This window comes from Rhineura floridana, chromosome 21 (assembly GCF_030035675.1).
Source record: "Rhineura floridana isolate rRhiFlo1 chromosome 21, rRhiFlo1.hap2, whole genome shotgun sequence".
NCBI lineage: Eukaryota > Metazoa > Chordata > Lepidosauria > Squamata > Rhineuridae > Rhineura > Rhineura floridana.
Genome location: NC_084500.1, coordinates 11223485 through 11241750, shown reverse-complemented (window position 1 = coordinate 11241750; position 18266 = coordinate 11223485). Strand labels below are relative to the sequence as shown.

Below are 18266 nucleotides of genomic sequence, written 5' to 3'. Positions count from 1 at the left end.
CCTCAAGAGTGCTCTCTGCTCCTGCGGTTTCCAGCAACTGGTCTTCGGAAGTAGAATCATAGAATCATAGAGTTGGAAGGGGCCTTGTAGGCCATCGAGTCCAACCCCCTGCTCACAGCAGGAAATCCACAGCTAGAGCATCTCCCGCAGATAGCTGTCCAGCCTCTGCTTGAAGACATCCAGCGAAGGGGATCCCACCACCTCCCTAGGCAGTCGGTTCCATTGCCGAACTGCCCTTACTGTCAAGAAGTTCCTTCTAATGTCCAATCTGAATCTACGCTCCTGCAACTTAAAACCATTAGACCTAGTCCTACCCTCTGGGGCAGCAGAGAACAAATCTGTACCCTCCTCTATGTGACAGCCCTTCAGGTACTTAAAGAGTGCAATCATGTCACCCCTCAGCCTTCTCTTCACCAGACTGAACATGCCAAGTTCCTTCAACCTTTCCTCATAAGACTTGTTCTCCATACCGGCTATCATCCTTGTCGCCCTCTTCTGAACCTGCTCTAACTTGTCTATATCCTTCTTAAAATGAGGCGCCCAGAACCGAACACAGTATTCTAGATGGTTGAACATTCCTGCAGTTATGAAAGGCAAAACAAGCACAGAAATCTTAAACTGTAAACTTCCATCTCTTTTTCCATATTTTGCTCTTCTCTGTAGAAATTCCCAACACCCCCCAAGTATCGCAGCCTCCAGAAGCTACCGAAAGCACTACGTAAGTCTCTGTGCGTTTCTATCAAGTCCCTTATCTAATTTGACAAGTGGGACCCAGCAGCAGTCGATGGGGCAGCACAGGCAGAGTGGTGTTCCTTGCCTGCTGTCCCAGTGCCAAAGTCTTGCTGCCAGTTCCTGAGAGGGGGGGAGGCACGAGGAGCTCAGTGCGGTGTGGTTGCAGCAGCCAGAGCATCTGATTGGCTCCGCCGCTAGGACCGCCTCACACTGAGCTCCCCGCGCATTCCCTTCTGCATTGGGGAGGCAGGTGTTCTGCCGGGGCAGAAAGTTCTTCCAGGATTCGGACAAGGCAACGAGCACACCAGGTTCGTTACTTTCCCGTGGATTTTATTCAGAGGGAGAGGGAAAATAACAGCAACAAAAAGAAAGCGAAAGGCAGGTACAGAAACTCCTGTCCCGTCAGTTGCTGGGAATCCCGCCATGAAAGCGGATGTGGCCCATGGCATGCCCCTTGCCCGTGGAAAGGTTCCCCATTCTGAGCTCTGGCAGACTTTTATCCTGTTTTCCCCATCATAGGCTCCAGTACATTGTGCCGACTCAGGCTGACGTAACGAAACAATTGTCAGTCATACATGTGACTGATCACATGTGATAACTCTGATCAGGCTTTGTAGACTACTTAGTGGACACTTGTTTCCGAGGTCACATGCTTTAATCACGAGTGAGTTGCTACATCCCACACTTGGTGTTCCTGATTAGGTCATCTCGGCTGTCCTATGCTTACTCCCTCATGGGAGCCACAAGGAAGCTTTGGCACAAAGGCTGCACGTAGGAGAAATAGGCACTGAAAGGCGCAATTGCATTATACCACTCTTACTCCTCGATATTACAGTGGGTCTTCCAGGGATGTCTCACTACAGCAGGTGAGCAACACCACCTTGCCCCACCGACTGGTACCGGTGGGGCCCTCAACCAATCGTTATGGTGTGTTCTCACTGACCAACAAGAGTGCTCCTCATCAGTGGTATAGTGGCAAATTCAGAAGTACAGCGTCCCTTAATGTTAGTCACAGCCATGCCCCCCCTTTTTGCGGCTGGATTGAGAATGAGATCCTTGTTAATGCCTACTCCCACAACAATAGATACGCCTAGGAGCCAATCAGCATGGTTAGCTGCTGAGGAGAATCTTCTCAATGGCCAGCTCACCTACTTTCCCTCCGATTGGCTGAAGATGTAGGGACCCTGCTGGACCTTGCTCCCAAAAAGGTAAGGGGTCTAAGAACCCCTGAGACCCTGGATGACTATACCCTTGCTCCTCATCAGTGTCCAAGCCAGCCAGAGGTGCACTCCCACAGGATATCTCTCCACCCCACCCACCCAGTTTTCTATTTTTCTTTTCCTATTGATATTCAATATTATGTGGCTACTGACCATGCTCAGCCCTCACTGGGCTCTTCTTCGTTTGGTTTTGGGTTTTTTTGGAAGTAGCCCCTTTATGTTGTTGTTTTTTCTGCAAATGTCAGGGTGCTCTCCCCCGCCACATGCTAATACCTCCCTCTTGTTACTTGGTGGCCTTGTTTCTGTTGGCACTTGCCACCTGAATTTGCCAGTAGAGTGATTGGGCTGGATTTGCTGGTGGTGCAGGTGGCAAATATAGGGGATGGAAACACAGAGGGCCTCATCCAGACGGGAGAGCCAGTGTGGTGTAGTGCTTAGAGTGTCGGATTGCTGCACCGTGGGAGCAGCATCCAAAAGGTGTGATGTCATAACCCTCAGTTGTTTATGCCATCTTGCATTCTGGACTACACTCATTTCCCTTTTCTGCTGTCAAATAGTGCCGATGAACACCTAGAGACAGATGGCGTTGAAGAACGTGACACAGAGGTAAGTGTCCATTTGTTGAGTTCTGTTTTTTTGGAGGGGATGAACAATTAATTAGCATAGCTGGAGTTGCCAACTTTTTGGGGTCCATGGTCACATTTGCAAACTAGATTGTCTCGGGCAGCACGAACACCCTGCCCAGCAACATTTGGAGGGGGGGGCACAGGTTCCCCATCCCTGCATCACTGGGAAGGTGATCCTACTCTCCTTTATCAGCTGGGTAGCTCTTTTGTAGCTTTATAATAGAATAGCATCGTAGAGTTGGAAGGGGTCTATAAGGTCATTGAGTCCAACCCCCTGCTCAGTGCAGGAATCCAAATTAAAGCACACCCGACAGGTGCCTGTCCAGCTGCCTCTTGAATGCCTCCAGTTTGGAGAGCTCACCACCTCCATTGTCAGACCACTGCTAACAGACAGGAAGTTTTTCCTGATGTTTTATGATATCATTTTTTATGCGGAGTGACCAGAATAGTACCCAGTATTCTGATGCAGTGGAGGCTAATCCATTTGGGCAGGTGGGGCACTGCCCCATCAGTCTCCGTCTGCCTAATGAGCGCCAGCCTCCACTGATCTCAAACGCAGCTGCATCACAGAGTTAAATAAAAGGCATTACGATACAAGGTAGCTGGGTGTGTATGCAGGCATCCAAGGATATTGGAGATGAAGCCACGCTGGATGACAATCTAAAGCAGTGGTTCTCAAACTTTTTTGGTTTGTGGCGCACTGTAAAACATATAAAAATTTTCTGGCACACTTCGTGTACAAAATTAAAAATATATTAATATATTTTAAGCTATGAATAAAAATAACAAACTATAGAAAACTATTACTTACCCTATACAAATGGGGTTCTTCTCATTTTTAAAATATACTTTCATAATATTTGAGGCACACCTAGCCACCTCTTAGGGCGCACCAGTGTGCCTGGGCACACTGTTTAAGTATCACTGCTCTAAAGGATGCCACTGCGAGGGCTGGAGAGGGAGAATGTGTAAGAGGCCAGAGTTCAGAAGCTGACACTCCTGTCGCCTGTTTCTTTTCCAAGCACGTGGAAGACCATGAACCGAACAAATCGGAAGCTGAGGATGACGAAGACGAGATTGATGATCTGCCGAGCCGGCGAACCTATCGGCGAGGGAAGATGTTCCGAAACCCTAGCCAGACCAGCGTCTACCTGCAGGAATGGGACATCCCCTTTGAGCAGATTGAACTGGGTGATCCTATTGGCCAAGGGCGGTGGGGCAAGGTTTACCGGGGGAGATGGCATGGAGAGGTGGCCATCCGGTTGCTGGAGATCGATGGGAATAATCAGGACCATCTGAAACTGTTCAAGAAAGAGGTGATGAATTACAGGCAAACCAGACATGAGAATGTGGTGCTTTTCATGGGGGCCTGCATGAATCCCCCTCACCTAGCAATCATTACAAGGTAAGGATCTTAATGTTTGTTTTTGCATGTTCCCAGTCACTTTTTAAATTTAGCCCTAATAGGGCTCTGTTAGTTCGGCAATTCTTAATTGCATCTTAAAGTTGTGGCTGCTGGTCTTATCTTTTATTTTATACCAGCTGAGCTGGCCCAAGCCTGACAGAGGAAAAACAAGCCTATAAAACATGAGTGTGACTTAAACCACCCTTTCTGCTAATGTGACTTCAGCCGGGTTGCCAGGTCACCTGACTGAGCTGAATGGCAAAAGCATGAAGCCCCCCAGTCCTGTCCCTCCCATTCCCCCTTAACACCCATTTTTGGGGCCTTACGCCAACATAAGTTATGCCGGTCTTGGCTCAGCCGGCTGAGCCCCAGATGAGCAAGTGAAGCCGGTGTGTTTCTGGCATAGCCCAGCTGACCGAGGATTCAGTCGGGTGAGCCAGAGATCTACCAGATCTGAACTCACTCATCCTGGCAGATCTTGGGTTTGGATTGTGCCCTAAGCTAGCAATAGCAAAAGAAAAGGACAGAGAAGAGTATTTGATATGTAGTTTTATGTTATCTCTGTGTTTGTATTTGTGTTAAAACCTTGCTTTAAACCTCCCTAAAATCAGTTTCGAGGAACTGCAGTATGAAAATATTTTAAATAACCTGTACAATTTTATTTGCCATTGGGGTAGCTAAAATTTGGAATCTCTGATGTGAGTGAAGCAGCACTGTATCGTTGATGAGAATCTTGGATAATTTTAATGGGATCTTTTTAAAAAAGTTTATTGATTGTGCTGATATTGTATGCTGGTGTTCTGGTGCTTATATTGCTTGCTGTTTTGAATTTCTTGTTTGGATATAGAGTTTTAATTTTGTTTTAATATGATGTAATTTCAATATGTTGTTATTTGGTTTTATTGTAAACTGCTTTGGGACCTTGCTAATGAGCGGTAAAACAATTTTGTAAATATGAACCCATACATCACTTATTCTGAAAACAGAATCTGGAGATCCTGGTCACAGAACTGTGGTTATCCTTTTAACCGAGGTTGCAAACCACCTCCTAACTCTGGCTGCAAGCAGCGCTTTGAAGGCAACCAGGGTTAATTTTGACAATGGAGCAGTTGTCTTATACCTCTTGGATTCTAAACTCTGTCCTTTTAACTCCCTGCCTATGGATCTGTTGGTTCCGTCAGCCAGGGGGCTATGACAGAATAGTATGAAGTGGGCATAGCCATTCCTGATACTATTTGCTCATCAAAAATGGTTGTTGTTTTCTTCTTCTTAACTCATTTGTCTGCCTTAGTTTCTGCAAAGGAAGAACACTTCATTCATTTGTAAGGGACCCTAAAATATCTTTGGATATAAACAAGACCAGGCAGATAGCCCAGGAGATCATTAAGGTAAGAAGCATTTGATAAAGGATCCACCTTGTGTAAGCTGATGCCCTGTGTAGGGCACCTACTGTTTACAAAGGGCCATTGACCTATGGGAGGTCAGTTGGGGGCTGGAGACAATGGTGGGTGGAGCCAGATACCAAAGTGGGTGGAGCCACCCCTCCTTCTTTTTCTCTCTCTTGTGAACTTTAGAATAATGGTGAGGAACCTAGTGCCCTCCAGATGTGCTTGGACTCCAACTCCCATCAGCCCCAGCCAGTATGGCCAAAGTGATCATGGGAGTTGTAGTTCAGTAATAGTCCAGCAATATCCGGAGGACCACAGGTTAGCCCCACTTTCTTTAGAAGGTCGGATCTGCCAGTACAGGGACTCTTTTGTGTGGGCTCTTTTTGTTCATTGTGTTCTCCACAGTTGTGGATCCCTCTCTCTGGGCGGGCTTCTTCCAACTCAACTTTCTGAAGGCTGCTAAAGACTTAGGCATGGGGTGCTTTAACTCCTTGTTGAGACTGTTGAATAATTTTTAGTGGAATGGGTAAACAAATATTTTTCAGTGCTACTGCTGCTGTATATTTGGTACTGTAATGTAAACTGCTTGTGAGTTTTCCTAGTTGATCACAAAGGGGGCTGTAAATAGTTAGAAGACACTTCAAGGTATTGATGTTGGCTAACAAGGTCCTAAGTGGCTTAGGACCCAAGTAAGTGCTTGAGCGATTCTCCCATTACGTGCCAGCCCAGCAGCTCAGATCTTTGGAGGCGACCCTCCATGTGATCCCCTCCCTAAGCAGTGCTTGGGAGGGACAACTCAGGCAAGGGCCTTTTCAGTTGTGGCACCCTCCTTATGAAACTCAGTGTTGCTGGAGATGCATCAGGCGTCTTCCCTACTTCAGCAAGGTGTTTAAGGCACACTTTTTCACGTGGGCCTTTGGGTCCTTGCGAAGTTGCAAACAATGCAATTCAGCAAACAATCTATTGGAAATATTGGTTTTAATGACTTTGATCTGTTACTTTTAGTTTTGTGTATTTGGCATTTTATTTTATGTATTTTGTGATCCACTCTGGGATTTTTTTATACAAAGAAAGGGTATAAACACGAGATGATAATATTTATTAGCTGCTTTCTTTTCAAATGTGACCCATAGTCACAACAACAAAAAGCCAAAACCAATTGTAACAAACCATTTTTTTAAAAAAAACCTAAAAGCCCATCGGTACAGATAAGTGACAGGTTTTGCAAAACCTGCCACGCTAAACGAGGCTGCCGGTACCTAAAGCCCTTCAAGTCCAGGGCCAATCTCCTGGGTAAAAAGGAAGGTTTGTGCCTGGCACCTAAAAATAGATAGCAATGGTGCCAGGTACGCCTCCTTTGGGAGAGCTTTCCACAGGCAAGGAGCCTGTTTCCGTATTGCCACCCTCTGTACCTCCCTTGGAGAGGGCACATGGAGAAGGGCCTCAGGTGAAGGACGCTTGGTCCAGGTCAGTTCAAGTGAGGAGAGGCGGCCCTTGAGGTGCTGAGTTTGCAAAAGGCTTTCTAGATCAAAACCGGCACTTTGAATTGAGCCTGCAAACTAATTGGTAAATAAATGAGTCTCTTAAGTGCAGTGGTTCCCAAACGTTTTCCCCGTGGACCACTTGAAAATTTCTGAGGGTCTTGGTGGAGCACTTAATGATTTTGCTGTAATTCTGTAAATCCGTAGGGACTCAAATTGTAATCCAATATAAGAAATGAAAGAAGCAATAAAAAATACAGTTAAAAATCAATGTGAATATTCGGTGTGATGCATGTGCCGTCTCCCATCTTTAACAAATCCACAGAAACCCTATGGAGCACCTGAATAAAGCTCGCTGGCCACTGATGGTCCATGGTCTGCAATTAGGGAACCCCTGTCTTAGTCCATTACAAAGGGATTGGGTGCTGCCAAAGTCTGTAGCTGTGATTGGTTGGTCTGCCCTGATGTCACAGAGGGCCCAGGCATAAAAGTCTCTGATTGCCATTGGCTGAACTATCACAGGAGTATGTAAGACAGGCAGAAAGGGAAGGAAGTATTAGATAACGCAGGGGTCTAGGAATGGAGGAGGCAAGGGCTTGATCAGGTACCTGGCCCAGAACAGAAGATCTACCTGCAAAAAGCTAACATATGGGCTGATGTTTTCCAGGGCATGGGATACCTCCACGCCAAAGGGATTGTCCATAAAGATCTCAAGTCCAAGAACGTTTTCTATGAAAATGGAAAAGTTGTGATCACAGACTTTGGTCTGTTTGGAATTTCTGGCGTGGTTCAGGAGGGAAGGTAAGTCTTTTGTTATTCCATCTTCCCAGCCTCCTGCTTACCACCTGATCCTCTTTAACCAGGGATGCCAGGGACTGAATAGGAGACCTTCTACATTCAAAGCAGATGCTGTGCTACTGAGCTATGCCCCTTGCAGAAGCCCCCACCCCCAGTGATGCACTCCTGAATTTCATACCTTTTCTGTTGATGTTCCATTGATCATTCATTCCTGGTAGATTGTACCTCTTGAGTTTGTCATTCCCAGGTTGTGTAGGCAAGAGTGTAAGTCCGGTAATGTTCCCTCTTTCTGATGTCAGGCGCGAGAACGAGCTGAAACTGCCCCATGATTGGCTGTGCTACCTGGCCCCAGAGATCGTGCGGGAGATGGCTCCTGGGAAGGATGAAGACAAGCTTCCTTTCTCCAAAGCAGCAGATGTCTATGCCTTTGGGTAAGAGTCAAGAAGGCTGCTGCGCTTCCCTGTAAAGCAGTGATGGGGTAACCAGTGGCCCTCCGGATGTTGCTGGGCGACACCTTCCATCATCCCTGCTGATTGGCTCTGCTAGCTGGGGCTGTTGGGAGTTGGAGGGGCACAGATGAAGATGATCATGTATTTGATTTCTCACCTGCCCTTCACCATAAGGTCCCGGGGCGGGTTGCAACAATTTAAGATTCATTATTAAAAAGAGTTCAAAACAAGTTACAGTCAGCAGGATAAGGTGGGTCCCAAAGATATAGATCTCCATCCATGCTCTGAGGATCTGCAGAGGGTATTTTGTTTCTGTGGCTGAGTGCAGTCTGCCCTAGAGGCACAAGGAGGCAGCTGAAGCGAAGGTCATGTACACACTGCGCGATAATGTGTGTTCAGTACTTGATGCAAACGCCTTTTTGGGGTGCTGGACACACAATGTCATCCCCATGTCATCCCTGTCCCGCCCTATTTGTCAATCAGAAGCACATTCTGCTGGAGCGGTTATAATCCGTTTTGTGCCGAGAATGCCCTTCTCAAGCGCTTTCTCAGATCATGTCCTGTTGGGGCAAACCTCCTGACCCTGCAGGGCTGTGCCATTCCCCCTCGCCGTGTTTAATTGGTCTATGAAAGAAATGAGCAAACTAAGAAGCAGCACAGTCACTTAGCTGCCTCTGTATATTGATGGATATCTGTATATGAGTATATCAGTGCGCCAGTTTCCAGTCCTTCTCTTTTGAAAGACTGAGATTTTATTTTATTTTTTAAAAAAAGGTCTGTGGAAACACTAATTGAGGGGAGGGGACTTTGACAGCACACCCGTCTGTGCGTACAGACAAAATGGACAGTAGTAGCCGTTATTGCGTGAAGGTGTGTGCAATGGCAAAGTGCAAAAGCACACTGTGGAAAAATGACCCCTGTGCGTTTCAAAGGCTATGCACATACACAGCCTAAGGAGAACCTTGAAAGCTGTTAAGGAAAGAAAGATATGCGCAGGAAAAATATACGGATGGCGGATTCTGCCGTGACAAGGTTGGGGGACCCCTTTTCAGCCTGAGGGCCACGTTCTCTTTTGGGCAACCTTGTGAGGGCCGCATGCCAGTGGTGGGCAGAAGTGGGCAGAGCAACAAATGTCCATGTCACCTTTGTGCAGCAGGCTAGTTTCTACGCACACTCACACTGGCTATCCTCCACCCAGGCAAGCAAAAGTTCCAGGACGCATCCCAGCCAGGCACTCCCACTCAAGGAGGGCGCAAAGGAATGTCACCTGGGGAGATGGTGTGGCCTGAAGAGAATCCGAGGGCTGGATGGAAAGGCTTGGAGGGCCGCATTTGGCTCCCAGGTCTGAGGTTCCCTTCCCCTGTGCTGTGGGATAGTATGTTAATAATGTTTATTAAAATCACATTTGTTTTAAAAAAAACATTATGATGATGATTTATGATGATGATTTGGCAGAAAAGCCCTTAAGGAAGGCTGGTTCTGGCCAAAACGCCCTGGCCGTTAATATATCAATACTGGTTTTCCTTCCTCCCCCCCATTTTTAAAGGGCAAAACTAAAGGCTCTTGGAAAACCTATTTTAGAGCTGTTCTGACATAGGCTTGGTCACATCCACGCCATACATTTCAAGCACTGTAACAGTTTTGGCTTCCCCAAAGGATCCTGGGAACCTGTGGTTGGTTTGTCAGAGAGCTACAATTCCCAGAGTGGTTTAACAATCCATCCCTCTTCCCAGGGATTTGTAGCTCCGGGAAGGGAATCAGGGTCTCCTGACAACTCTCAGCACCCTTAATAAACTACAGTTCCCAGGATTCTTTGGGGGAAAGCCATGACTGTCAAGGCAGTATCATAGTGTTTTAAATGTCCAGTGCGGATGTGTTGTTAACTCAAGAAACACATTCAGGTGAACTTTCTTTGAGTTCATGTGAGTAACCCCTTCACAGTTGCAGGCCAAAAGGTCACTTGGTGACATTTTGAAGACTTTTCCCCTCCTCCCCTCATGAGCTTTCAGCTTCCTCATTATTTATTTTTGAAAATGTCAAGCACTCTGTTGCTCCGGAGGATGTGACTGGAACTAGCGGGTGGAAGTTGCAAAAGAATCCGATTTCAGTTAAATTTATTTTCAGGAAAAGCTGCCAGTTGCTCAGACTGCCTCAGGAGCGGGTGCGCTCTCCTTTGCTGGAAGCATTTCAGCATGCTGAGGCCTCATCTGGACCTTACATTTAAAGCACTGATAGTAGTGCCGTGGCAAATTCAGAAGTGCAGGGTCCCTTCATGTTAGTCACAACCACACCCCTCCCTCTTTTTTTTTGCTGCTGGGTTGAGAATGAGATCCTTGTTAATGCCTTCTCCCACAACAACAGACATCCTTAAGAGATGATAAGCGTGAAAAAGCAGAGTGTTAGCTACTAAAAAGAGTCTTCTCACCTCCTTTCACTCTGATTGGCTCCAATCAGCAAGAAAGGACAAGGAAGCATGCAAGAAGACTCTTCTCAGTGGCAAACATACTCCCTTTTCATGCTGATTGGCTCGTAGGGAGAACCTACTCCCAAAAAAGTAAGAGGTCTAAGACCCCCTGAGACCCTGGATGACTACACCACCGAGCACTGTGGTACCACTTTAAACAGTCACAGCTTCCCCCAAAGAACCCTGGGAACTGGAGTTCGTTGTGGGTGCTGAGAGTTGTTAGGACTCCCCCTGTTCCCGGAGTGGTTTAACAACCCCTCTTTCCCTCTCTGGGAATTCCAGCTCTGTGAAACAAATATAGTGATAGATTTCCTGTTTTGTAGGGCATCTCTGTTGCAGAGTTTTACTCTCTCCTTCTTTTGCCTCTCAGGACCGTGTGGTACGAGCTCCAAGCCAGAGAGTGGCCATTTAGGAACCAGCCGGCAGAGGCATTGATCTGGCAGATTGGGAGCGGCGAGGGCGTGAAGCAGGTCCTCTCCACAAGTAGCTTGGGGAAAGAAGTTGGCGTAAGTAGATACGGATTCTTCCGCAAGTTGGCATACTAGCACATCAACCACTAAAGCCGGCCCCTCGTAGGGATGGAAGAAGGCATTGTTTTCCGTTCTGCCCTGTATTCGTTGCTGGCAGCGCTGTTTCTGTCCTGCTGCAGTTCGCCTTCTGCCCCACACGACGTGATTTGTCTCTCTATCTGCTGTGGTGAAATGTTGTATTTTAAGTACTTAATTAATTACCCAAATTATGCAGTCATTACATTATTCCACCTCATTCATTTCAACAAAAAGGAAGTGCAACGCAAATGTGGGAAAATACATAGTCAATCACATGTCTTTTGCGGGCTGAAAGGAACCACAGCAGTGAATACTGACAGGATTTGCTGGATCCATTTCTATTCCGAACATGGGACAAATCAGCAATTCCTGCTTCCATTTTCGTCACAGTTCTCTGACATCCGTAACCATTAGGCAGAGCGAGGAGCCCACCTCAGGCGGTGGATGCTGGGAAAGGGAATAGAGGCAAGGTGTTCAGAGGTCATCGCTGTATATGCCGTATGGCCAGGCTTCTGCCTTCTAATGTCCACAGGTGTGGTGGACGCTCTTCCATCGCCAGTCTTGAAGCAAGAGCCAACTGCCAGTCTGGCTTCTGCACGTGGAATGGTTGGGTAGGAGCGGGGTGCCATCTTGTCCTTTGACTCAGACACCAACATGTCTTGGGCCAGCCATTGGCATGGCTAATGGTTAAGGATGTTGTTGTTGTTATGTGCCTCCAAGTCGACTGGGACTTATGGCGACCCCATGAATCAGCGACCTCCAAGAGCATCTGTCATGAACCACCCTGTTCAGATCTTGTAAGTTCAGGTCTGTGGCTTCCTTTATGGAATCAATCCATCTCTTGTTTGGCCTTCCTCTTTTTCTACTCCCTTCTGTTTTTCCCAGCATTATTGTCTTTGCTAGTGAATCGTGTCTTCTCTTTTTTTTATAATATTTTTTTTTATTATTCAAATTTTTATAAAAACAAATACAAATACAACAAAAACAATACAGAAAAAAAAAAGAAAAACTTGACTTCCGATTTGTTACAGATCAGCTATAAGTATATAATATATATCAAACCTGTCTCCTAGAACATACGAAATTCACTTTTTTCCAAAGTCTATCTTAATTAATCGTCAAATCCCATTATCATCATTTCATTTTTTTCTTTCAACAAAGTCCAAAAGAGGCTTCCATTCCTTAAGAAATGTATCTGTCGTTTTTTCTCTGAGAAGGCATGTCAATTTGTCCATCTCTACTAAGTCCATTAATTTCAATAGCCATTCTTCCATTGTTGGTATCGATTCCATTTTCCACTTTTGTGCATATAGTAATCTTGCTGCCGTGATCATATATAATATTATTCTTCCATATTTCTTTTCCTTTTGTTTATCCATAAAACCCAATAAAAAAAATTCTGGTTTTGACTGAATATTTATCTTTAAGATTTTTTGCATCATCCTACCTATCTGTGCCCAAAATAATTTTGCCTGTTTACACAACCACCACATATGATAAAAAGATCCTTCTTGTTGTTTACATTTCCAACATACATTAGGAACATTGCTATACATTTTTGACAACTTTTCTGGAGTCATATACCAACGATACATCATTTTATAAAAATTTTCTTTAAGATTATAGCATAATGTAAATTTCAAACCTTTTTTCCACATATTTTCCCATTGATCCATTTGTATATTATAACCAAAAATTTTTGCCCACTTAACCATACACTCTTTTACTTGTTCTTCTTCCATGTCCATTTTTAATAAAAATTTATACATTTTTGCAATTATGCATTCATCATTTGTACACAAACCTATTTCAAAATCAGATTTATTTATTTCAAACCCATACATTTTCTTGTCCATTTTAAATCTTTCTAACAATTGTAAATAGGCAAACCATTGTGAACTATATCCTTCCTTTATTAGTTGTTCTCTCTCTTTCATTATATATTCACCATGCACATTTTCTAATAGTTCTTGGTAAGTTAACCATTTCTCTTTTCCAGCCATTTCTATAAAATGCTTCTTGACTTGAAACACATAGTGGTATTTTCGAAAAAAACCTTGTTTTGTATTTATTCCATATATTCAACAAAGGACGTCTTATAAAATGATTATTAAAATCCACATTAACTTTTACTTTATCATACCATAGATATCCATGCCATCCCCACTTCAGGTTGTGACCCTCCAAATCCAATAATCTTTTATTCCTCAATAGAATCCATTCCTTTATCCAGACTAAGCAACAAGCAGCAAAATAAAGTCTCAAATTTGGTAATCCCAGCCCTCCTCTTTCTTTGGCGTCTTGTAATAATTTAAATTTAACTCTTGGTTTTTTCCCCTGCCAAACAAATTTAGAAATATCTTTTTGCCATTGTTTGAAAGGTAGATCAGAGGATATGACAGGTATTGTTTGAAATAGAAACATCATTCTCGGCAATACATTCATTTTTATTACAGATATTCTACCCATTAATGACAACTGTAATTTATCCCATCTTAACAAATCTTTCTTAATCTCTGTCCATAGTTTTTCATAATTATTATGAAACAACTTTGAATTTTTATTTGTCATAATGATACTTAAATATTTCACCTTTTCTTCTATTTTAAAATCTATCTTCTCCATTAACTCTTTTTGATCTCTTAAAGATAAATTTTTCACCAGCATCTTCGTTTTTTGATTATTAATCTTAAATCCTGCTAATGGTCCAAATTCTTCTAATTTATCCATCAATACTTTGATTCCTTCCAAGGGATTTTCTAATACAATTATCAAGTCATCAGCAAATGCTCTCAATTTATATTCCTCTTTTTTTATCTTTATTCCCGAAATCCTTTTGTCTTGCCTTATGTCTCTAAGCAGCACTTCTAAAACCAGAATAAATAGAAGGGGGGACAATGGACATCCCTGTCTTGTACCCTTTTGTATTTCACATGAGTCCGTTAAATCCCCATTGACAATTATCTGTGCCTTCTGTGATGTATAAATCGATCTGATCCATTTTATAAAATTATCTCCAAAGTCCATTTGCTCTAGAACTTTAAACATAAATTTCCAATTCAAATTATCAAATGCTTTCTCAGCATCCAAGAAAATCAAAGCAGCTTGTATGTCATTTCATTGTTCTAGATATTCCAACACATTCAAAACATTCCTGACGTTATCACGTAATTGTCTTTTAGGTAAAAACCCCGCTTGATCTTCCTGAATAAATTGTTGCAATATTATTTTCATTCTTTCAGCCAAAATCATTGTAAAAATTTTGTAGTCATTATTCAGTAAAGATATTGGCCGATAATTTTTTGTTTTAGTTAAATCCTGCTCCTCTTTAGGTATTAATGTTATATTGGCATTTTTCCAACTATCCGGTATCTTCCCCTCTTGTAAAATAGAATTCATTGTATACTGTAAAGGTAGTAAAAGTTCCTCTTCCAAGCATTTGTAATACATTGCTGATAGTCCATCCGGACCTGGCGCCTTTCCTAATTTAATTTTACTTATAGCCTCAGATATTTCTCTTGACGTAATAGGACCATTAATAGCTTGTCTCTGAAGATCTGTAATTTTGGGCAAATTCTGTTTGGATATATACTCTTCTATTTTTTCTGAGGGAATTTCCTGACACTTGTACAAAGTTGAATAATATTGATGGAAAACCCTTTGGATTTTTAAATTGTCTGTCAACATCTCATCTCCTTCTTGTATCTTTAAAATAAGATTTTTTTGTCGTTCTTTTCTTAATTTATATGCTAGCAATTTCCCCGGTTTATTTGCAAATTCAAAAGTCCTTTGTTTAGCAAAATTTAATTTCCTTTCAATTTCTCTAACTGTCAACATTGACACTTGTTTCTGTAACATTTTAATTTGATTTACAATAGAAGCTTTAGTTGGATTCTTTTTCAATTCTTCCTCTTTTTGTTTTATTTCTTCCAAGATCAATTGCATTTTCTGTTGTTTCTTCTTTTTTAATTCAGAATTACATTCAATAAAATATCCCCTCATAAATGCTTTACTTGTATCCCAAACAATATTTTCATCTTTTCCTTTATGTAAATTGTGTTCAAAAAACTCTTTTAATTTCTTCTTACATTCCTGCACTATTTTATCATTCTGTAATAAAGATTCATTTAGTCTCCATCTAAATCCAAGATTTTTTTTTTTTAAAGTCAATATCACTGGATTATGATCCGAAAAGGTTTTTGGTAACACATCCATCTTGGAAATATCTTTCACTAAATTTTTAGACATCCAAATCATATCAATCTTCGAAAATGTTTTATGTCTTTCTGAAAAGTAAGTAAATTCCTTTGCATTGTCATTTATATATCTCCAAGCATCCACCAATTCTAAATTTTCCATCACTTCGAAACAGATCTTCGGCAATTTGCCCTGTGTCTCTTTAATATTTTTCTCAGAAAGTCTATCCATTTTTGGTGAAATTACCCCATTCCAATCACCCATGACACACCAATGATCATATGCAAACTCTGATAGTTTTTATTTATTTATTTATTTTATTTAATTTATATACCGCCCTAAGCCCAAGGGCTTTCTGGGCGGTGTACATACAATAAAGCAATCAAAATATATAAATACAATAATACAATATAGCAATACATACATCAATAAAATAATGCAATTCTCAAAATTAAATAAATAACATTATTAAAAGAAAAGGAAAAAAACATTTAAATGAGTCATGATCAGAGAACTTCATACAGCCAGGTTTTTTATACTAGATATGCTCTGCTCCGGAAGTAAGACAGTCTCAATTTGAAAGGACACAAATTGGCTCTTCTTCAGCTTTTTCAGGACCTGATCTTCGTGACTCCCAAAAACGCCGTCCTCCATCCTAGCTTTTAAAAATGTTTTCTTTCTTTTCCATAAGTCCAGTATAAAACCTTGTTTTATCTTCATTAGGAGCATAAATGCCCACTATCAAAATTTTTGTACCCTGAATGGTGATTTCAACTCCCACAAATCTGCCACTATCATCCAATAATATCAGTTTAGGAGACAATTGTGAATTAATATAAAGAACCACACCATTTTTTTTTAATCCTGCCGAAATAAATTCTTCACCCCAATTTTTACAAATTAAATATTTAGAATCTTTCTTCTTAATATGAGTTCCCTGTAAACAAATTATATCCAATTTTAATTTTTTCAAATAATGAAATACTTTCTTTCTCTTCTGCGACGAATTAGCTCCATTTATATTCCAAGTTAGATATTTGTAATCCATTTTTAAGCATGTATTTTAGAAAAGTCTGTGCCTGTTGCTCCCTTTGATCCATCATCATCCTTTTCTTCCTCTACCTGTTTCTGTTGACTTTGTTTCCCAGGAATTATATCCATATCTTTGAGTTTATCTTCTTCCATGTCTTTTGAAGCTTTTCTCAAGAAATCCCTTGCTTTTTGAACAGTATTTAATCGATACTTCTGTTGTCTAAATGTAAAAATCACTCCCTCTGGAACATCCCATCTAAATTGAATTTTACATTGTTTAAGTTGTGAAGAAAGCGTAATCTTTTCTCTTACGTAGAAGCCTAACAGGAATTTCCTTCATCACCTGTATTTCTTTACCGTCAATTTTGAAGACATTGTTAAAATGATGTTGCAAAACCATATCTCTGGTCCTCTTTTTTAAAAAATAAACAAGCACATCTCTTGGGATTTTTTTTATTGTTTCATATTTGGAATTAATTCTATAAACTTTGTCTATTTCAAATTCCATCCGATCTTCGTTCCTGTCGAAGGATTTTGCCAAAACATTAACAATTTTCTCTCTGATATCTTCACCTGTTTCCTCAGGGATTGCATGGAATCTCAAGCAATGTTCTTTATCTCTAAGTTCCATAACAGCAATATAGTCCAAATTTTTTTCCAATTCCATATTTGTAATATCTATTCTATTCTCTAAGGTTTGCACCTTATCTTTAACACTTTTTACATCCTGTGTTAATTGCCCAATGTTATTTTTAATCTCACCCACTTCTGTTTTAATATGATCTTGTAAATCTTTAAAATCCTTTTTCATATTGCAAAATTCATCTTTAAATTGTTGTCTGTCCTGTTTCATCTCTTGTTTCAACTCTTGTTTAAAATCACTAAATCCCTCCATAATTTTCTGGAACATGTCCATCCCTTCCTGTGTATCAATTGAAACTCTTCGCTCCAAAACTTTGGCTGTTTTCCTAGTTGTCATTCTTGAAAAAAAAAAAACCTTTTCTATTATTAGCCAATGTAGAGGCAAATAGTTTCTTTTCTCCCAGCAACAAAAAAGTTAATATTCCAGCCCTGTTTAACCAACACAGTTCTTATCTCCAGCACATTCAGGAATGTAAAACAAATCGAGTTCTCAGCATCCAGCAGTTAGTAAGATACACGAACAGCAGATTCGTTCAAAAAAAAAAAATTTAATCCAAAATAAAAAAAAATATTCTCAGATATATTTCCTTCAAATAATCAAATCGTGTCTTCTCATGATGTGTCCAAAGTATGATAACCTCAGTTTCATCATTTTAGATTGTAGTGATAGTTCTGGTTTAATTTGTTCTAACATCCAATCATTGGTTCAACATCTGGAGGGACTCCACACCTGGTGCCCATCCATCTCGTGACTGCATTTCTGTGCAAGCCCCAAAGATAAGGCAGGTGTGGGGAACTTTTGGTCCTCCAGATGTTGCTGAACTACAACTCCCATCATCCCTAGCCATTGGCCATTGCTTGCTATAGGGCTGATGGGAGTTGCAGCTCAGCAACTTCTGGAGGGCCAAAGGTTCCCCACACCTGGTGCTAAGGTCTGCAGCTGGGAGTGGCTGAATAAAACACGGGTGGCTAACTGGATCTGCCCGGCAGGCCAGGGCCTGGCTTGCCCTATCCCAACAAGCCACTTTGTCTCTGCCCCGCTGCTCATCACCTGGGATCACTGTGATTTTTCCTTTGCAGTATGGCTGGAACAGGGGCTTGAAGTCACCGATCCCAGCAGACTTAAGTCACCGCCAGTCTGGTGATTGGTGGTGACAGCAAGCCTCCCTTGCCAAGGAAGAACTGGGAGTGCACTTTCTGGCTCTTGTTCATTCATTGGCAAACGCATCTCTACCTGTCCCATACCTGACATCCTTAAGGAGCACCTGATGCCTTATGCTCCAG

General features: G+C 42.0%; 1 protein-coding gene across 1 annotated transcript in view; it reads left to right on the top strand.

Moving 5' to 3' along the window:
- The window catches only part of KSR1 (kinase suppressor of ras 1), a 158993-nt gene that overhangs the window by 130071 nt on the left and 10656 nt on the right, over positions 1 to 18266 (top strand). The window contains exons 12-18 of the mRNA XM_061604725.1: positions 664 to 718; positions 2510 to 2558; positions 3601 to 3983; positions 5275 to 5371; positions 7520 to 7653; positions 7950 to 8081; positions 10934 to 11069. Coding sequence (XP_061460709.1) covers positions 664 to 718; positions 2510 to 2558; positions 3601 to 3983; positions 5275 to 5371; positions 7520 to 7653; positions 7950 to 8081; positions 10934 to 11069 — 986 coding nt within the window. The remainder of the gene's footprint in view (positions 1 to 663; positions 719 to 2509; positions 2559 to 3600; positions 3984 to 5274; positions 5372 to 7519; positions 7654 to 7949; positions 8082 to 10933; positions 11070 to 18266) is intronic.